The 15,198-nt window shown below is 41.7% G+C and overlaps 3 protein-coding genes across 3 annotated transcripts in view; 1 reads left to right on the top strand and 2 right to left on the bottom strand.

The window, feature by feature from the left end:
* Positions 1 to 866: 866 nt before the first annotated feature.
* On the bottom strand, positions 867 to 6,877 carry LOC128747994 (complement factor B-like). The gene is made up of 18 exons (XM_053846326.1): positions 6,754 to 6,877; positions 6,161 to 6,367; positions 5,911 to 6,096; positions 5,664 to 5,840; positions 5,098 to 5,181; positions 4,794 to 4,933; positions 4,572 to 4,716; positions 4,377 to 4,505; positions 4,190 to 4,300; positions 3,329 to 3,463; positions 2,977 to 3,083; positions 2,765 to 2,897; positions 2,400 to 2,538; positions 2,256 to 2,332; positions 2,090 to 2,190; positions 1,908 to 2,037; positions 1,725 to 1,774; positions 867 to 1,644 (listed from the first exon to the last, which is right to left on the bottom strand). The coding sequence occupies exons 1-18, from the start codon at positions 6,806 to 6,808 to the stop codon at positions 1,468 to 1,470; spliced, it is 2,283 nt and encodes a 760-aa protein (XP_053702301.1). The 5' UTR covers positions 6,809 to 6,877; the 3' UTR covers positions 867 to 1,467.
* Positions 6,878 to 7,637: 760 nt separating this feature from the next.
* Positions 7,638 to 12,506, top strand: chek1 (checkpoint kinase 1). Its single transcript, XM_053847392.1, has 14 exons — positions 7,638 to 7,773; positions 7,900 to 7,965; positions 8,301 to 8,415; positions 8,527 to 8,635; positions 8,721 to 8,785; positions 8,843 to 8,912; positions 8,978 to 9,166; positions 11,004 to 11,108; positions 11,395 to 11,478; positions 11,538 to 11,622; positions 11,686 to 11,851; positions 11,925 to 12,056; positions 12,133 to 12,234; positions 12,306 to 12,506. Exons 2-14 carry the CDS (start codon positions 7,901 to 7,903, stop codon positions 12,399 to 12,401), a joined length of 1,383 nt encoding a protein of 460 aa, XP_053703367.1. The 5' UTR covers positions 7,638 to 7,773; position 7,900; the 3' UTR covers positions 12,402 to 12,506.
* Positions 12,507 to 13,668: 1,162 nt separating this feature from the next.
* LOC128748753 (V-set and immunoglobulin domain-containing protein 10-like 2) overlaps positions 13,669 to 15,198 on the bottom strand; it is an 8,510-nt gene continuing 6,980 nt past the window's right edge. Inside the window, exons 9-12 of the mRNA XM_053847717.1 lie at positions 14,289 to 14,411; positions 14,193 to 14,217; positions 14,025 to 14,125; positions 13,669 to 13,877 (exon numbers count right to left, since the gene is read on the bottom strand). Of these exons, the coding sequence (XP_053703692.1) occupies positions 13,735 to 13,877; positions 14,025 to 14,125; positions 14,193 to 14,217; positions 14,289 to 14,411 (392 nt within the window). The 3' untranslated portion in view covers positions 13,669 to 13,734. The remainder of the gene's footprint in view (positions 13,878 to 14,024; positions 14,126 to 14,192; positions 14,218 to 14,288; positions 14,412 to 15,198) is intronic.

Raw genomic sequence — 15,198 nt, 5'->3', positions numbered from 1 at the left:
GTTTCTGAGTGAAAGAACAACAAGACGCGCTCGAGTTCTGGCTGAAAGATATTGTGAGATGGCTCATTTAAATTCTTCCATGTATTACGTATCTTAATTTATACATTATAATCCTGATGTCTCTTCTTTATTCTGATTATTTAATTCTTATGTTTATTTTGTTTGCGCATTTTTTTTACTTGCTTTTACAATCCTCATCTTCGTTGATGTTTGATAAAAATAAATAAATAAATAATATATGTTTTGTCTTGAGTGTATTTAAACGTCACCCATTTATTCCAAATTACCGCCTTCCATATGTTTGCAAGATTTATGTTTAGTTTACAGTTTAAATTGAAAAAAAAAAAAAAAAAAAAAAAAAAAAAAAATCACTAATCTTATCGAATCACAATAAAATAAAATTATACTGGACCTGACCATGTCCACTAGAGGGCGGCACGACATCTCTTCGCTTGTTAAGTCCTAGCAGTAGCAATGAAGGAGCGACTGTCTCATTGTTTACAGTTCATGCACTTGTGTATGTGCACTGATTCGAAAATATGACTGAAATGAAAAGTCTTAAATCGCCTTGATATTTCTATTTTTTGTTTGTTCTCCACTCATGATGACTTTTTTTTCAACAGAGCCTCACAGCCAACATGTTTCAACTTCGATAACTTAAAAATACAAGGCTTGATCACAGATCTACCAAGGAGCATCGCCAAAGACTGACTCTAAGTTAAAAAAAAAAAAAGCCATTCTGTGCATTTCCTATAAAATTAAAAAATAAAAAACAGTGATTGCAACTGAAAAAGTGAAGTTTAATGTTTTTCTAAACAAGGCTAGGTTCCACCACATTCACGCTTCAAATAAACTTTGTACCAAGCTTTACGCCTATTCTGGATTTTTATTATTTTTATTGCATGGAGTTCACAAAACAACTGCAAAACACATCACCATTTGCGTTACAAATGATGGAAATCATATTGAAGATGATGTTTGAAGTTCTATTCTTACCCTTACAAGTCTTATTTTGAGTTATCTCAGAAAATAGATTTTTTTTTTAACATTTTCAGTCACGACCAATTGAAAAAAAATCATGAAAATTCTACTTATGCATTTTTTTTGTCACTTTCTGAGTTCCGAAAAAAAGATATTGCCGTTTTGAGTCAGGGCAAATGAAATGACATAAACAATAATTTTTTCTGTGATGTCCAGCAGCGTAATGTGTCTCAAGATGCGACAGTGTCACTTTACTTTTACGTAAAGATTCTGGACAAACATTTTAATATAATTCATTATTAGATAAGATTATTACTCAGTTAACGTTTTATAGAAATCTATATCATTTATAGTCAATTAAAGGCTTTTATTTCATTTCACATTCATTTTCCATTCCTCAACGTGAATTATTACAACGGTCACCATAGCTGACGTGGATCGATGGATAGGCTCCCACCATTCCCCCAACACCAAAACCAAGAGCTGTTACTCCGTCAGGAAGGTCAGCGGTGTGTAATCATCCTGGTTGTCATTTCCAAGGATCCCCTTTAGGAAAGGCACCATTTTGAACAGATTAATGTGGAAATCTCTGGAGTTCTCTTGCGAGTCAACCACACCGCCGCCCTCACATAACTCTGTGGTCCCCCAGCTGACCACTCCGATCTGTGAGCATGGATGAGGCATGTGTCAGGCTTGTGTGGGTGGAAACACAATGAAAATGCATGTTATAAATAAGGAGTGACCTGTATGGTGCGATGCTCTCTGCTCCTAAACACCGCTCCTCCACCGTCACCTGCCACACACACACACAACCAGAGGTTTACAGCAGTGTCAAAGGTCTCGAGGAAAAGCAAGTTTTTCCATATTTGCTCTGAAAGAAATTGATTTTAAATTTGACATGAATAAAAGTAAATAAAGTGACATACCTTTGCAGGCGATGTGATCCCTAGTTGGGACAATCCCGCCCGTGCACAGAAAGTTATCGGTGACAGCCACCTCAGGGTCTTTGGTGGTGATCCCCTTTGCCTGCAGCGCATGTCTGATGCAGGCCGGTCTCTGGAGGAAGACAGTTTGAAACACTAGCATCACTTGTGATGGATGAACTCACTTCATCCAAGAGCTTGGCATGGACATCTTTCAGATCCACCAAATTCTCCGTCCTTGTCAGGAAAGAGAGATGTTCAAATCGATTCTGGAAGAGCAGCTCCTCTGCAAGAGGAAATGTGAGGTTAATTCAGATATGATTTCAAATCCCTTGAGGTTTAGGCTGCTACCTTGTTGCTTGCAGGTCGACTTCCCGACCAGATGCAGAGCGTCACTGGTCTCCTGAGTGCAGGGGATACAAATGGTTCTGGAGAAGGAACAAAACCGGATCATCTATTTGTTTATCTGCTGAGAGAAGGTCTTATGAGTTTTACCTGACGACAGGAGAGATCCGTACGTAGTCTTCCAGCTGGATCAGAGCTATGTCGTAGTCATAGAACTCCGCCACACCCTCTGCCACCTTCGCATTCACCTTGTAGTTGGGGTGTATGTAGAACTGCTTCACTGGTTTGACTGTAATAGGCCAGAGTTGTTGCTGTTAAACTGACAAACAGGCGACACATTTCCCTAAAATCCCTTTAAAATGATAGTGCAATCCGGTGCACCTCTGTAGTGTATCCTCTCTTTTTGAAGCCGTTCGTAAAGTTCAAAGGAACTTGGGGTTGGAAGCACAAAAACTTTTTTTTTAAATCAAGCCCCATGAAAAAATCGGAAAATGTGAACAACGTCGGGGTCTTACTCTTATCATCCCCATCCTCAATCTCAACAGTGACATGCTCAGCTCCATCCCCAAACACAAAGCAGTGAGCGGCGGTCAGAACAAACTCAGGAGTGACCAGAGAGCCCAGACACTTCCTCGACGAACCTTCCCTCTGAAATGACCAACGGAAAACCTTCATTCATCACATCTTGTTACGCTACACATCACGCGTGACGGTGAGAGCAAAGCACCTGGATGTAAACGAAGGCGAGCCACGGATACATTTTCCTTTTACCGTCAACGCCTGGCGTTTCATAGCTTCGGTGCAGACCACACAGATCTTTGACTTCTGATTCATCTGCGTGAAAAAATAAACATATTTTTCTTCATTATTATAACATGGGCCTTGCTGGATATCAAACACTCAATTGCACTTCTTTAATTCAAGGCCCATAAAAGCCAGCATTAACCACAATACATTTTCTCTTTATACATTTTTACTATTATTCGAAGGATACACCGCTCATTCCGCTCTGGTGACAGAGATAGGAAGCTGGATCTGCAGTTATCGAACAGGAAAAGGCACCGTCATCCATCACTCACCGATGATCTCGTCAAACATCGCCTGCAAACTCCGTACATCCTTCAGTTTGTAGTAGTGCTTGTTGCCAAGGCCCACTGTGAGTGTCTGCAGGGTGTGGGCCAAGATGTTCGTGCCGACGGCAAAGACATGAATATCTGCCATGAAAAGAACAGACCTTGTTTGGAGATTTATAAATCCAATATCTACTCTGATTGTCTTGTAATTTCTGAAAATATTTGTTGGAATATATTCATTTTAAGTATTTGAAAATAATGTTTAAATGATGAGATATTACCACATAGACTGGTATTCAAATCAGATCGGGTTCCTTTATTATACTGTATAACAGATCTCTTGTAAAGTAGTGAGTCGATAATTCAGTTATTTCAGATAACATATTCAATGCAGCACTTTTTTTTCTTGTATTTGATCTCATATTTTTCCTACTTCCTGTGCAGCATGAGTACGGCCCGGGGGCCCTCATGTGGCCCTTAGCTTGTATTTTTACGGCCCTCTGGAGAGCTGAGCAAAACCACTATAAAAGAGAACATTTATTGAATACATTGAAGACATATTTCATTCTGTATTACTTTAATAATGTGTCAATAATTCTGAACATTACTATTTTAGTAAATATTTGTACGTTAAATTCAACACTGTTTTTTGCTTCTGTCCTTCTCTCTTTAGCCCTGGGAGATTGAACTGCCCACCTCTGCTACATCATAAACAGACACTCTATGTTTTCGGACTGTGGGCGGGTACAAGAGGAAACTCTAGCAAATATGGGAAGAAAACATGAAGTCCACCACTTCATAACTGTCCTGCCCCTCTGCACTGACAATGATATTTGTGAACAGAGTTTCAAACATGAGGTTACGCACCCAAATATTCCTCCCTGGATGGAACATCTGCTGCTCCAGTGGGGTTCATGTAGACCATCTCCTTGATCCTTTGAACGGTCGGTGCAGGAGTTCCGCCCATGTTATAGGCCCCTGTAATAGATGAACAAATATAAATTATAAGTTGAATATGTATTTATATGTGTGAAAGGTGCTTTCAGACAGTTACCATCTGTAAAAAGGATCAGAACATGCCGATGCTCCTTAAAACGTTCCTCTCCTACTCGTTGTTTTATGAAGCCCATTTTCTCCAGGAAGGTTTTGAAAGCGAGGTTCAGGTTTGTCCCATAGTTTTTATCTGTTAAACAAAAATATCATGAAAGAAGCCGCACCCCACTCCCACACACCCGTGGTCTTCACTCACCGGCTACTTCAAAGTCTTTTATCCTCTGTATCACAGTGTTTAGCTGTGCTTTGTTGTCCAGGAAATCCAGAATGTCCACAGCTTCGTAGACTTTGGAGCAGAAGAAGATGATTTCATAGTTTGGGCTCACCGTGAAGGAAGAAATCTGCAGTGGGGATAGTGTTTATAGGGGATTTAAAGCCGCGAGCCAGAGCATGTTCCTCCCTTGGCTGATGCTCTCACCTTCATGACCAGCGCTAAAAGTGCCTCTCTGGCTCGCTCAAACTCGTTCGCTTCAATGCTCTTTGAAATGTCCACTGCAATGTAAATGTTCAATATTCCTGCTTTAGAAATCCGGATCGTCCTTCCGGTTTGTGTCTTGTCTATGAGGCAAAACAACCATCAGTCTATAAGATTATTTATAGAAGGAAAGCAATTGGTATATGAAAAGCACAGCATGGAGACAAAGATGGAATTGTTTTATTTTATTTATCGATTTATTATTTATTTATGTGCAGTAAAACATACAATTGTATCAGTAGCTTACCTGGCTCCAAAGTGGTGAGAGTATTCATGATGGATTTACCAAATTCCAAGGTAACTTCCAGTGTGGTGTCATATGTAAATTTAGCTGCAACACACACACACACGAAATGTCATTCACAGGCCACTTTAGCAACAGAATGAGCAATGTGCTTTAAAACATATCAAACTCATATTGTGTGTTTGACACTTTTACGTCTGGACTCCAAATATATATTATCATTTGAACAATAATTTGTTCCAAGCAGTCATTATAACACAAATTCAGAGTAATATAAAACTGTGTTCGAATGAACAAGAGCTTTTTAACAGTCGTTTGTGGTCAGTCAATATATTTTTGTTATTTTTAGCAAACGTCCAAATATGTGGAAGAAAAATACAGTTACTGTTTTTACACTTGTAAATGTTCGACTTCAGATTATTTATTTTTAAATAAGATTAATGCATCAAGCCTCTTGTTTCTTGTCTACAATCTACTTCTTTTTGCTAAAAAAACTGTCAACTGTCAGTGTTTCCGTGTTTCTCTTGTATATGGAGGAGAACTGGTGCCCCATGACATCATCATCTTACAGTAGCAAGCTGGTTCTGTTCCTGTCCACTGGCCGTTCTCCAGACACGTCCTCTTGCTGGAGCCCACCAGCAACAGATCTCCACTGCAGGCGTACGTCACATTGCTGTGTGTGTCCAAACTATTTCCCGACCTTGTGGCACCAGGTGGAACACCGGGGTCGGGACATCTGTGTCCAGCTGTGGTGTGAGCGACGCATCGTAATATCAGTATATATTCTGCTCAGAATATCATTCCTGTCCAACTGACTGGTTTTGCTGCAGATGGTAGTCGACCCGCTCCACTTCCCGTTTGGTAAGCAGGTCCGTTTGGGTGAACCTCGCAGAGGGAACCCGGAGTAGCACTCGAATGTGGTCACGTTGCCAACAAAGTATTTCTCCTGAGCCGGTAAAACCAGCCCATTGACCAGAACGGTGGGGTCTGGACATTCAACCACTGCCGGAGAGTTTAACAAGGTCAGGTCTGCTGAAGTGACGCTCACCATGTTTCGAATACTTACGCCTGCAAGTCTGAGGTTTGGATTTCTTGAAGGGAGGTGTCCAGGTGTTGTCCCACTGGCATGTGCGGATCATTTCAGGGTACGGGTAGTAACCCTCGGGGCAGTGGTACACCAGCTGGCTGTCAATCACCAGGCCCTTGCTCAGAGTGTAGTTGCCTCCTGTGATTCCAATATTTTCACTCGGACAGTCGCACCACACACCTCCTCCTGGAAAAAAAGCAAACAAAAAAAAGAAAAAAAACAGAATTTAGTTGAAGAAAACATTGCTCTGTGTTTAACTGAACAAAAATGGCAACTGCTCAAAACAAATTTTAAAAAATCTTTCAGTTTAGAGTCTTATTTTATGTCTATATTATGTTCATAATGTAAAATTTTGCTTCCAAATGATTATCAAAGACTTAAATGTATTTTTTTTTTAGAATCTTAAAACTGCGGGTATTTGTTTACAAGTACATTTCCATGTTTTGACCGTTGAATTGGGAGTTTCATTTGAGTTTAGTAAAGATTCTGATAAGTGAATGTGCATTTATTTATGTACTAAATGTCATCTGGATTACAAATGAAACAACAGATGGTTTAAAGCAAGTGCTTACCCATGAAGAGGGATAGAAGAGCTGCGACGTAAAACATGTAGACGGTTGATGGCATGGTGACTCTGGATACGGGAAGACTGAAGATTGCAGTGGATTTGCAGGCAGATGCTCGGAAAGTGGGACACAAAGGTTTCAGGTTACATATTAACTATCAACAAATAAGAGGAGATCAATAACTAGAGCCTGATTTGGATGGAAATCTATCTATCTATCTATCTATCTATCTATCTATCTATCTATCTATCTATCCATCCATCCATCTATCTACCTATCTATCTATCTATCTATCTATCTATCTATCTATCTATCTATCTATTCACATCCTGTCTGTTACTTTTCAAAGAAAGGCCACGTTTCTCTGAGTGAAAGTACTGACTGGAACTTTGCACAAGTACATTGTGGTGGTTTAGAGGAACTTATAATTTACAACAGTCACAATAAAGCATGTTTGTTTTAACATAGACTTTATTATGATCCACTGAATGATTTTTCTTCCATGTACTACATGCATTGTAGTTTAATTTACGTGTTGCAATTTTTGTTCTCATATTATTCACTTCGCATTTTCATTGCGGAGTGGTTTATTTCTAATCTAATTCGAGGTAATATTTATAATGTTTAAGTAGCTATAGGGTCAAAGGCTTCTTCGTTGACGTTTGTTTAATAAATAGGTAAATAAATGTGTTTTTATTTAGTTGGAATGCATTTAGACGTTACAGATTCAACTGTATTTTTTATTTTCTATTTAGTTCAATTTTTTTTTTTTTTAAATCTATGTTTGGTTTACATATATGAACATATAAAAATAAATAAAACGATGCTGTACCTAACTTGTCCACTAGAGGGCAGCAAGACATTTCTATATTTTCTTTTAAGCCCTAGAAGGAAGTGACGTTTCAGAACTGCCTGTGGAACCACGGCGCGCCAAATTTGGGGGCGATCGCAGTCAGGGATAGTTGTACACACATTTTCTGCAATAAAACAAGACAAAGACAGCAAGCGGAGTCGATCAAGACAGATGTGAGTTCAGCTTCTGTCTGTTTGACGTGGTCTGGTTGAGTGACCGGTGTTTAAAATGTGCTGTTGCCCGACAAACAATATTGACGAATGTAAACTTGCTGTTCTTATGTGTTCTTTTTTGCGTAGCATGGCGGTGCCTTTTGTGCAGGACTGGGACGTTGTACAGACTTTGGGAGAAGGAGCTTATGGAGAGTAGGAAAACATCGTTTTTATGTTTGATTTTGAAACGTTAAGCTTCTTTTATTTTATCAGTGACTTGACTTGTCATGAGTGTTTTACAAAGATATGTTGCTTTTTTAATTCAGAAGAATGGGGGGAAAAAAGTACATCAAAATGAAATGAAACTTGTTTTACTTTCAAAATAATTTGTACTTAGCTACATCTGTCATTTGCTTCCCTGAGGCTGCAGATTTAGATGGTTCCACTCTTAAGTTTTGGCAACATGAGGTGGAGCTGCACTATATTAAATTGCCATCCATTGCATAACTACCGACTGTCCCATCTATCATCTGTTTCTCTGGCTGCAGAGTGCGGCTGCTGGTGAACAGGCAGACTGAAGAGGCAGTTGCAGTGAAAGTGATTGATACCTCGCAGGCGAAGGAATGTGCAGAGAATGTAAAAAAGGAGGCCTGCATCCACAAGGTCAGTGAGTTCAGTTGCTGTCATGCAGCTTACACGCATTTTAAGGAAAAAGACCACAGATAAATGTGATGTGCTGCAGTGATTCCATCTCTCTTTTTTTTGGTTTGCTAGATGCTCAACCATCAGAATATAGTGCGCTTTTTTGGCCAACGTCCAGAGGGACACACGGTCTACCTGTTTCTAGAGTACTGCAGTGGAGGAGAGCTGTTTGACCGGATCGGTATGGCTCACGTTCAACTTTAAAATAGTCATTATTGATGTTTGCTCAGCGTTACTAACTGACAATACACCTTTTCTCCTTCTAGAGCCGGATGTGGGGATGCCTGAGAAAGACGCTCACAAGTTTTTCCAGCAGCTTGTGGCGGCGGTGGTGAGTAAATAATGCACGCAGCTCCTGCTAGTGTTGACGGCTGGTGTCCTCCCGCAGGAGTATCTCCACGGCATGGGCATCACCCACAGAGACATAAAGCCTGAAAACATTTTACTGGATGATAAAGGTGGGAAACAGCCACCTTCATGTAATGAAGCAAAGTACTTATTCCCCAGGTTTCATTTCCTGTAGATAACCTGAAGTTGACGGATTTTGGACTGGCTACCATGTTTCGATTTAGGGGGCGAGAGCGTCCCCTCCGTCGACTGTGTGGGACTTTACCCTATGTGGCTCCAGAGCTTCTCAGCCAAGCGGAGTACAAGGCTCAACCTGCTGATGTCTGGTCTTGTGGGATTGTGCTCACCGCTATGCTGGCTGGAGGTAGTGTTCCCACTCTTCCCTTCTGTTGACCTTTAAATTGGACGTCTGGGATGAATATATTTATTTCAGATCCGTGTGTCCTAGGGATGGTCGATAACTTATCGTGCACGATATACCACCAAACACAGTCTCTACGATGACAATTCTGCATCTCACAATAAATTCAACAAACATGCCGCTCACTCGCTGCGTTGGACTTGTGCACGTGAACATGACGAGACTGCGGTGGAGCGCAGCGCTCTGCAGCGTTTGACGGCTGACACCAGCGTGTGACAGTTGTGGAGAGTGTGGTGGACTTTGCCTTGGTTCACATCAACAGATGCAGGACTCCTGCTGTGCTGGCGCCTTGGCAAAACACCATGGTGAAAATAGTTGGATATTGGACGGACATCCGCGGCGTCCCCTTTGGGGTTCACTGATCGCAGACACACTCTCACAGGCAGCGCTAATGCTACGACCCAGCATCACTTAGGGACCATCAACAAATTCTAAAGCAGTAAAAGTATTAGTGAAATCTTCAGTAGGGCAATGAAAAACAATCATTTTAGGAGAGAGAATTGTGAAAAGCATTTTCATCACACGAGACATAAGACTGACAGTTTGTATAATGATTTGGAGAATAGACTCTGACTAAATGATCATTTATTCACATGATTTCTAATATTTCTTCAATAACATCTAGGAAATGTGTCCAGACTGGTCCATAGTTCAAGTCAACTGTTAAGAGACGTGAGTTACAGCAGACAGACGGCTCAATTTAACCCCTAAATAAAGCTGGCAGAGCGGTGTGTCAGACACCAGCGGCTCCTACCAGAGACGTGAAACATTGAATTTCTCATCTCTACACAGAGTTAACTATTCTATTTAAACATAAACAAATAATGATGTTGGAGACAAACTCCACTAATAGGTTTCATCATAAAACAGTTTCAAGAGACTGTAGTGTCCAACACATGAGATAGAATGAAAATGTATTTATCGTGATAATTAGCGTTATCGCCAAAATTACATTTATCATATTATATATTTTTTTGTCCATATCACCCATCCATTTGCATCAAAATGTCCTGGGGGGCTGCAGGTATTACCATACTTGAGACTATGTTGTGATTTATTGCTTTGTTGGCTGATAATTTCTGTTTCAGTAATTTCAGAGACAGTGTTTAGTTAAGGCTTTTGTGAACAGACCCAGAATAAAAAGGGAAGAGAAAGCAGAAGCTTGTTCTCGGGCAAAAAACGACACTAATCCACACAACGTTTTCCCCGAAGTTGTGACGTAAGTATAGTACGAAGTCCAACGAGCGAGAAAACAGACTTTGATCAGCATGTCAATGTCATGGTGGGCTCCTCTGTCCGAGAAACGGGTTATTTGATTTTGTTTTCTAAGCAAATTGAGTCCGGAGGCTTCGCCTTCTCCTCACCTGTCAAACTCACATCTGACCCAAGTGATTGTACATGACTAAAAACAGCCCCCCAAAAGCTGGATCACCTGTGCTGAATGCTCACAATGTCAACGATTCACCTGGAATCCTTCCCAGTATTAATGCAGGTGGAAGGGAATGGAACAGGCTTTTAGCTACGAGGGCGTCTGCAAAACATGAATGCCAATGCCGCCATACACCAGGGTAATCTGGCGGCCAACTACGGTTGAGAATTGGGCGTCATTTTTTTCATGTTTTGCAGACGCCCTCGTAGCTAGAAGCCTGTTCCACGCTACGAAGCTAGAATTGAAAGTGAGACGGTGTTGCACTGTCTTTAGCCATTTGTTGTTTATTTTAATGTAATTTATGATTATAATAATGACTATATTCGAATGTTGTTTTGTGGTGTCTTTCAGAGTTGCCCTGGGACCAGCCCACTGAGAGCTGCCAGGAGTACTCCGACTGGCTCCAAAAGAAAACCTATCTGTCTCCCTGGAAGAAAATACAGCCCATGCCTCTTTGTACGTTCTGAGTTATATAACCCACCCTCTGAGTGTTTTTTTTGAAGGGGAGAATGAAAGGTCAGCAGATTGGCGGTGCATCTTCCTCTCTACCTCAGCGCTCCATTCAGCCGTTATTTAGGTTCCATCTTTCTTACAGGCATAGACGAGAACAGAAGCTTTTAGCCCGAGTGCTTCAACAAAAGGTCTCAGTTTTGCTCACCACTTGTGGACTTCAGGAGGAGAGGCTGACAGTTCTCATGTGCGGTGAGGGCTGTTGAAATGATGCTTCCTCATCTCTGTTCAGGCTTGCTGTCCAAACTGCTTCTGCCCGCTCCAGAAAGCCGCCTCACTCTCCCCAACGTGCAGAAGGACCGCTGGTTTACCCAAGGCAAGTTGGGCTCGGTGAATGAAGCCTGTGCCGATGTTATATTTGTTTACTGTTTGTAGGTGCGAAGGAGCCACCAGCAGGTCTGAGCTCAGGGGAAGTCAGAGCACCTCGCTCTGATTTAGACTTCATATCACGCACCAGCAGGTGAGTAAGGAGTCCTTCGTGGCTCCTTCCTCTTTATTTACATTGACTCGTGTCCTCCTTCAGTGACGACAGGATGCAGGTGTCCAGCTCTCAGCCTGACTTTGCACTCAGCCCTGAAACCGCAGTGCTGAACGGTAACTGTGGCAACCACGTGAGCTTCTCCCAGCCCATCAAACCTGAGCACATGCTGCTGGGGAGCCAGCTGATGGGAACCCCAGGGGCGAGTCAGGTCAGGACCTCTCAGGAAGCTTGTGCCTTGTTTTATGTTGAGGTTTCTGAGGCGCTTCATACGTTGCTCACAGACGCCCTGGCAGAGGTTGGTGCGAAGAATGACTCGCTTCTTCACCACAGCGAACGCAGAGTCCTCGCTCACTGCTCTGAAAGACGTCTGCTCTGGCTTGTCCTTGGCTTTTAAAGTCTCCTGCACTCGACAGGTATCAGAAGTGGGCGTACTTCACTACACCGTACCACTAAGAGATGAAGGTTTTCATGTTAAATGTCTCTCTCCAGGTGACGGTGAGCACCCTGGACAAGCGCAACAACAAACTCATCTTCAAAGTCTTCTTGCTTGAGATGAATCAGCGGATTCTTCTGGACTTCAGGTTGTCAAAGGTGAGCTCCACCCACCCTGTCGCGGCCTCAGTGTCACCGTTGTTTTGTGATATGAGTTTGTGTATTTCCAGGGAGACGGCCTGGAGTTTAAGCGTCTGTTTGTGAAGATAAAGCAGAAGCTGGGCGACATCGTGAGTCACCAGAAGATCCTCCTGCCCATCACATGATGGACTGTGGTGGCAAAACAAACACCAGTGTATGGACCCTTCTGAAGTCATCATGTGAAGGAAAAGATGTCGTCTGTCCCGGGGTGATGCCATCTCCTCATTGAATAAATTATTAACAGAATTAGCGGTCCTTCACCTGAATTATTAAAGTTTTTGTTTGTGTTTTTGATAAGATAGTTGATAGTGATGGTTCGATGAGTGTCATGACACAGTGTCCTGATTTTGAGAGGCCACCAGATGGCACTTGTTTGGACTTCACTATTTCATAACTTCACATCATTTCTTAACCTAGAAACCATGATACTGTACCTCATCTATGCATCAATTATATATATATATATATATATATATATATATATATATATATATATATATATATATATATATATATATATATATATATATATACATACACACACACACAGTGGTACCTTGGACTTCGAACAAATCGAGTTTGAACAAAAATTTCTAGATTTTTTTTTTTTGTTTTGGATTTCGAACGAAAATCCAGAACTCAAACGCCCCCAAAAAAAGCCGGAAAAAACATGCGTGGACTGATCAGCTGACCCACGACGCACTTTGTTATTGTGTATAACATAGCCTCTGTATGCAGACGTGTCCCGTTAGCTACATTTTCTGACTGTTTTTTCTTCATATTGAGGTGTAAAACCTTTCCTGTCTCCGCACTGGACCCTGGTAGAGTGTCACAGGGGAGGTGCTGGAGCGCTCACTCCAGGGTTTGATGTCCTGTTGTGGGCTGGAGCTGGGACAGGGATGAGGCGAGTCTGGGACAGAGCTAAGTTACTTGGTTTATGACTTTGTCACAGCCAAACTGCACAGAAGCGCACATTCAGAGCTGGACACGCACCGGGCACCTCTTCACTTCTGGAGAGACGTCACTCACTCGGCAACCCCTCCCACATGCAGCGGCCACACACATAGAGGAACAGCGCACCTGCAGCAGACACTCTACATTCACTCCTACAAAAGACTAGTTTAAGGCTTGGAACGCATGATTTCTTTTTCCATTCATTGTAATGGGAAAAATCCATTCAGATTTCGAACAAATCGCTTCTCAAACGGCCGTCTGGATCGGATTATGGTCGAGAACCGAGGCACCACTGTATTTATATATATATTTGGAGCAAAGCAGCAGATGTTGGTAGTAACATTTTTATTAAAAAAAAAGACACCTAAATTAATAAAGCAACAGACTCTTTTATTCATATCAAAAAGTCACTAACAGATTTAGAAAAAAAAACACAATACAGCTTTGTAAATGGTGGTTCTAGGAGAGGGCGTAACGTGAAAAGCGATGAAGATGACTAGGAAACTAGGGTCCGGTTGCCTTGACGGTGATGGTGACGCTGACTGGTTCATCGTCTCCAGGTGGAAGCGGTGGTGCAGTGGGGGGCGTGGCACTTTGCGCCGGGGTGGTGAGTGGCGACGCCGCTCGAGGCAAAGCCAACGCTGGTGCTGATGTTGGATGAGACACGTTATTTATTGACCGATCGTTTGGTTTTGTGTTGAGTTAAGAACAAAACACGAAGAGAAGACGGTAAGTGAAATAATGGATCATAATGAAATATTTCATGAATGAATATAAACACAAGATGAACTTGCCTGAAGTGGATGCTCCAGCGATTTCTTCGATCCCTCCCTCTGTCCCACTGACCACTTCATCCTCTGGGAAGTTGATGTTTTCTCTCGACTGGCTGTGCTGCCTAAAACACAAATCTCGGTTATGGGTCAGTCAGTGAGTGACGTCATCTGATACAGACGCATACTCACAGGCCGAACAGCAAGTCGTGTAACCCTGTGGAGAGAACATCAGCGTCAACAACCGCAGGTCAACTGTCAAAGAAAACGCTGGTCGGTGTCACTCACTCGGGTTGTTGTTGCGGTTTCGGATGATGTAGATCAGCAGCAGCACCGTGGCGATGGCTGCGAAGAGCATCCCTCCGATGGCTGCTCCGATCACGGCTGGGTAGGAGTTGTAGCGGGGTTCGGCTGCAACACAACAAAGTTACACGTGGCAAACATCTGACTGACGGCAGCTCCTGTCAGTGGTTCTAAACTCATGAATGCAAACCAACATGGTCATTTACCATTGAACCGTTTGGCGCCACAAAACTAATGCATCTGACCTCAGTGACCTTGAAACAGACGTCAAACTCTTTAAAGGTCATTCTGCACTCTAACTTCCTGTATAATGCTTTGGAGAAGGGCAGATGCCACCAATGATGACTATATGAAGTTATTTTTTGTAATGGGTTCGAGGTTAAGGGTGCCTCAATGTCACTCCTAAGACGGGTTTCCCATAATGCACCGCAACCGTTAAAGCTCTTCAGTGTCATGAAATGAAGATATAAATCAAATGTCTTATAAAACAAGATGAGAAAGTGGATATTGATCCTGTTTAGTGTTTAGTTTACCCAAACTAGACTGCATTTGACTCTTTTTTTTTTAATGGAAGAAAAAAATCACAATTTTTCTAACAAAACTTAATCCTTTTCTTGTCAGAGATTTAGTCAACAGAATTCTAAGAAACAAATCTGTCCTGAGAAGATCACATACATTGGCAGCGAATGTCCAAAACAATATTTTCAGACATCATAAATATCATAAATATCAAGCCTATCATCATATTAATATTTTTATTAATCACACTGAGGCAGAGTTGACTCATGGAATTTAACTCTTTCATTGAAAAATCCTTTAAATTATATTTAAAACATTGTTTAAGTGTTATGTTACTTCTCCTGCGCAATTTAACAATATTTTTTTTAAAGTTATC

This window comes from Synchiropus splendidus, chromosome 17 (genome assembly GCF_027744825.2).
Source record: "Synchiropus splendidus isolate RoL2022-P1 chromosome 17, RoL_Sspl_1.0, whole genome shotgun sequence".
In the NCBI taxonomy this organism is placed as follows: domain Eukaryota; kingdom Metazoa; phylum Chordata; class Actinopteri; order Syngnathiformes; family Callionymidae; genus Synchiropus; species Synchiropus splendidus.
The sequence above is the reverse complement of the archived record's forward strand: the minus strand, read 5'-3'. Positions and strand labels throughout refer to the sequence as shown.

Bases quoted from the DNA above. Each gene is read 5' to 3' on its own strand.
- LOC128747994 (XM_053846326.1), bottom strand. From the start codon at position 6,808: ATGCCATCAACCGTCTACATGTTTTACGTCGCAGCTCTTCTATCCCTC. The intron at 5,841-5,910 runs GTCAGTTGGACA...CTCACACCACAG, and splicing joins TACCATCTGCAGCAAAACCA to CTGGACACAGATGTCCCGAC. The intron at 4,301-4,376 runs GTAACTGTCTGA...CATCTATTACAG, and splicing joins TCTGATCCTTTTTACAGATG to GGGCCTATAACATGGGCGGA.
- chek1 (XM_053847392.1), top strand. From the start codon at position 7,901: ATGGCGGTGCCTTTTGTGCAGGACTGGGACGTTGTACAGACTTTGGGA. The intron at 8,636-8,720 runs GTATGGCTCACG...TTCTCCTTCTAG, and splicing joins AGAGCTGTTTGACCGGATCG to AGCCGGATGTGGGGATGCCT. The intron at 11,623-11,685 runs GTGAGTAAGGAG...GTCCTCCTTCAG, and splicing joins TTCATATCACGCACCAGCAG to TGACGACAGGATGCAGGTGT.